At 38.5% G+C, this 3,408-nt stretch overlaps 1 protein-coding gene across 1 annotated transcript in view; it reads right to left on the reverse strand.

Moving 5' to 3' along the window:
* Positions 1 to 448: 448 nt before the first annotated feature.
* The window catches only part of LOC125263177 (NACHT, LRR and PYD domains-containing protein 12-like), a 13,074-nt gene continuing 10,114 nt past the window's right edge, over positions 449 to 3,408 (reverse strand). Inside the window, exons 2-6 of the mRNA XM_048182097.1 lie at positions 2,287 to 3,408; positions 1,969 to 2,142; positions 1,715 to 1,879; positions 1,128 to 1,174; positions 449 to 1,039 (exon numbers count right to left, since the gene is read on the reverse strand). The exon at positions 2,287 to 3,408 is cut by the window's right edge and continues 753 nt beyond it. Coding sequence (XP_048038054.1) covers positions 492 to 1,039; positions 1,128 to 1,174; positions 1,715 to 1,879; positions 1,969 to 2,142; positions 2,287 to 3,408 — 2,056 coding nt within the window. The 3' untranslated portion in view covers positions 449 to 491. The remainder of the gene's footprint in view (positions 1,040 to 1,127; positions 1,175 to 1,714; positions 1,880 to 1,968; positions 2,143 to 2,286) is intronic.

Genomic DNA, 3,408 nt, shown 5'->3' on the forward strand with positions numbered 1-3,408 from the left:
TTAATAGATATAGTGTTTAACCATTTGTAAAATTTGAAATGTACTACATTTTTCATTTACTAATCCAAGAAAAGAAGTGAGAAAAATACTGTGATCCAGTGATCTGCCCACCTAATCAGGTCAAATGAGAGGGAATGCTGATTCTAATATTAAATAAATACATAAAATAGATGAAAATGAATTATGTATGTAAATAAATAAGACGCCCACAATGATTTGTACAAAGCATTTACAAACAAAGTGGTGGCATGATTCTTGCAGACAATTAATTAATGAAATTCAGGGTGGAGGGATTGGAAATGTATAATGACTTGTTGACTTATTAAAACTGGCCATTTTTATAGCATATTCTTGGATTTTCACAACACCCTACCTTTTACAACCAAAAGTTATTAGCCATAAATGGCATTTAAGGCTGTACTGTTGAATGTTAAATCAAATGACTCCATTACATCTGTACTAATCTACCTTGGCATTTAAGGCTGTGTTTGTTAAATCTGACACAGAGACAGTTTGGACTCAAAAACCTTAAATCCAGCATAGAGGGGTTCAGTAAATGTTGTGTTGAATGTGTGTAAGTGTGTGAATGTGTGTGTGTCAGAGACGCTGTAGAAGGACAGAGTGCCGGCCAAAACATCCACATACACTCCTACTCTGTTAGATTTTGGTGCATAGGTTAGTATGTTTTTGCTGACATTATTGTGCCAGACAACAAATCCATTACTAGTGCAGAAAAGACACCAGGATTTGTCATTGTATCCAAACTTACCAACAGTCCCTTCTTTTCTGCTGATTCCTTTATAGGCCACTGCTATACGAACCCAAGAGCCCTGTTCAACCTCCCTTGAGCCCCATTCAACCTCCCAGTAACAGCGTCCAATCAGACGTTCTCGACACATAACCTGAGGATTAACAGCAAATCTCTCTGGATGATCAGGATACGGCTGAAGTTCTTTCACATATTTGATCTTCCTGTTCTCCTCATACAAGATGAGTTGAGTGTGTGCTGTGTTTGGATCCAGTGTGAGATCACAGGCATCTGAACACAAGATGACAGATAAAAACAGGTTTATTAACCTCATTTGTTTCCATTACATGTGCAAGAGTGAGTCAGAGAAAAGACCTACATTTTCGTAGCCCTGGTTTTATCCTGAAGGGCCCTCCATGATCCAATCTAAAAAGACACACAAACATACAGTCAAAACGAATTGTAAGTAGTTTGAACAGATATTCACTTACAGACTATTAATATAAATAGTCAAGCCACGCTTATTTGTATAGTCTATTTCTCAATACATATAATTCTAATATAGCTTCACAGAGCCATATGTCTCAATGTCTGGAGATTTTTGATATCTTGATATCTTCAGGCCCCAGTGAACAGCTTTACAGGAAATATGCTGTAGTGTTTTTGAGCCCCTACTGAACAGCCAAAGGAGCTAAAAGGGGAATTGATATATGCATACAATCGTAAAGCAAGTTATTTAATATTTAGTTGTAAATTATTTGCATTCAGTAACTCTGTAACCAATAAATAACACTACATGGGCATCTCTACCATCTTCAAATTCTTAATAACCCAATCTATATATTCTATAAGGATTATAATAATATATGATGATAATGATAATAATAATGATTTTACTTTCAAAGCAAAGTTTGGTTAAAAGCTCCAACTTAAACTATTAGGGTTCCTAACTTGTACCCCACATACTTGAGCTTGTAGTTTGGATGATTCAGTTTGTTGTTGAGCAGCTGGACTCCTGATTGTCCCGGATTATTGTAGCTCAGATCCAGCTCTTTCAGGTGTGAGGGGTTTGAACTCAGAGCTGAAGACACATAACCACAGCCTTCCTCTGTCACCATACAGCCTGACAACCTACAGACACACACTCTCAGATCATCTACAGACACACATCAACATTATGACCGTCTGACTGTACATTATCCATTATATGTTCTTAATACCTCAGTATCTCCAGCTGACAGTTTGGACTCTTCAGTCCATCAAAAAGCAGCTTCAATCCTGAATCATGTAGGTCATTGTTACTCAAGTCCAGCTCTCTCAGGACAGAGTTTGAGGATTGTAGAGCTGATGACACAATTTCACATGATTGTTCGTTGAGATTACAGCCAGCAAGACTGAAAGACATGAGAATTAAATTGATAACTTAATTCTACAATTAAGTTTTCAAAAACATTCTTGTAAAAACAAATTCTAAAAATAAACAAAATATACTCAAGATGTATCAGTTACAACAATGTATTGTAATTCCATTCACTCACAGGGCTTTTGTGCAATTGATCACAGCTGGCATCAGTCTTCTTCTACCGTCATCTGATGTGTTGTATTTCTTGAGGTCCAGCTCATCCAGCGGCTCCTTTGACATCTGAAGCATGTAGGCGATTGTTGTGCAGTAAGCAGAAGAGAGTTTCTTCTCTGAGTGTTTATCTGATTTCACAAATTCCTGAATCTCTCTGGACAGAGTCTGATCTTTGACTTCCAGCAGACAGAGGAACAGATTGATAGATCTTTCAGTGGAGAGTTCATGTTTATCATTGATCTTCTCTTTAATGTATTGTGTGGTTCTCATGATGCTCTCTGAGCTGTTCACTGTGTGCATCAGTAGATCCTGTAAAAGTCTCTGATTGGACTCCAGTGAGATGCCCAGCAGGAATCGGAGGAACATATCCAGCTCTCCTTTCTCACTTTCAATGGCTTTATCTACTATGCTTCTATGTAGATTATGCACTACATCAATAAACTGCAATGTGTCAACATGTTTTATTACATAATGGTAAAACACATAAAAAGCAGCAAGAAACTCCTGAATGCTCAGATGAATGAAGCTGTAGACCTTCCTCTGATGAATCACCGATTCTTCCTTAAAGATCTCAGTGCAAATTCCAGAATACACTGAAGCGTCAGTGACGTCTATGCCGCTCTCTCTCAGGTCCTCCTCATAGAACATCACATTGCCCTTCATCAGCTGATTGAAAGCCACTTCAGCAAGTTTCAAAATCACTTCTCTTTTGGACTGCAGGAGTTTCTCTGGATCTTTCTCATTATATTTCTGATTCATTATGTTGATCTGAATCAGCAGGAAGTGGATGTACATTTCAGTCAGAGTTTGAGGTATTTCTGCACTCGGATCTTCTTTCAGGAGCTTTTGAAGGACATTGGATGAGATCCAGCAGAAGACAGGTATGTGGCACATGATGTGGAGGCTTCTTGCTCTTCTGATGTGTGAGATGATTCTGCTGGCTTGATGCTTGTCACTGATTCTCTTCCTGAAATATTCCTCCTTCTGAGGGTCATTGAATCCCTGAATCTCTGTCAGACGGTCAATGTATTCGGAGGGGATCTGATTGGCTGCTGCTGGTCTGGAGGTGATCCAGATGAGAGCA

This window comes from Megalobrama amblycephala, linkage group LG2 (genome assembly GCF_018812025.1).
Source record: "Megalobrama amblycephala isolate DHTTF-2021 linkage group LG2, ASM1881202v1, whole genome shotgun sequence".
Lineage (NCBI taxonomy): Eukaryota > Metazoa > Chordata > Actinopteri > Cypriniformes > Xenocyprididae > Megalobrama > Megalobrama amblycephala.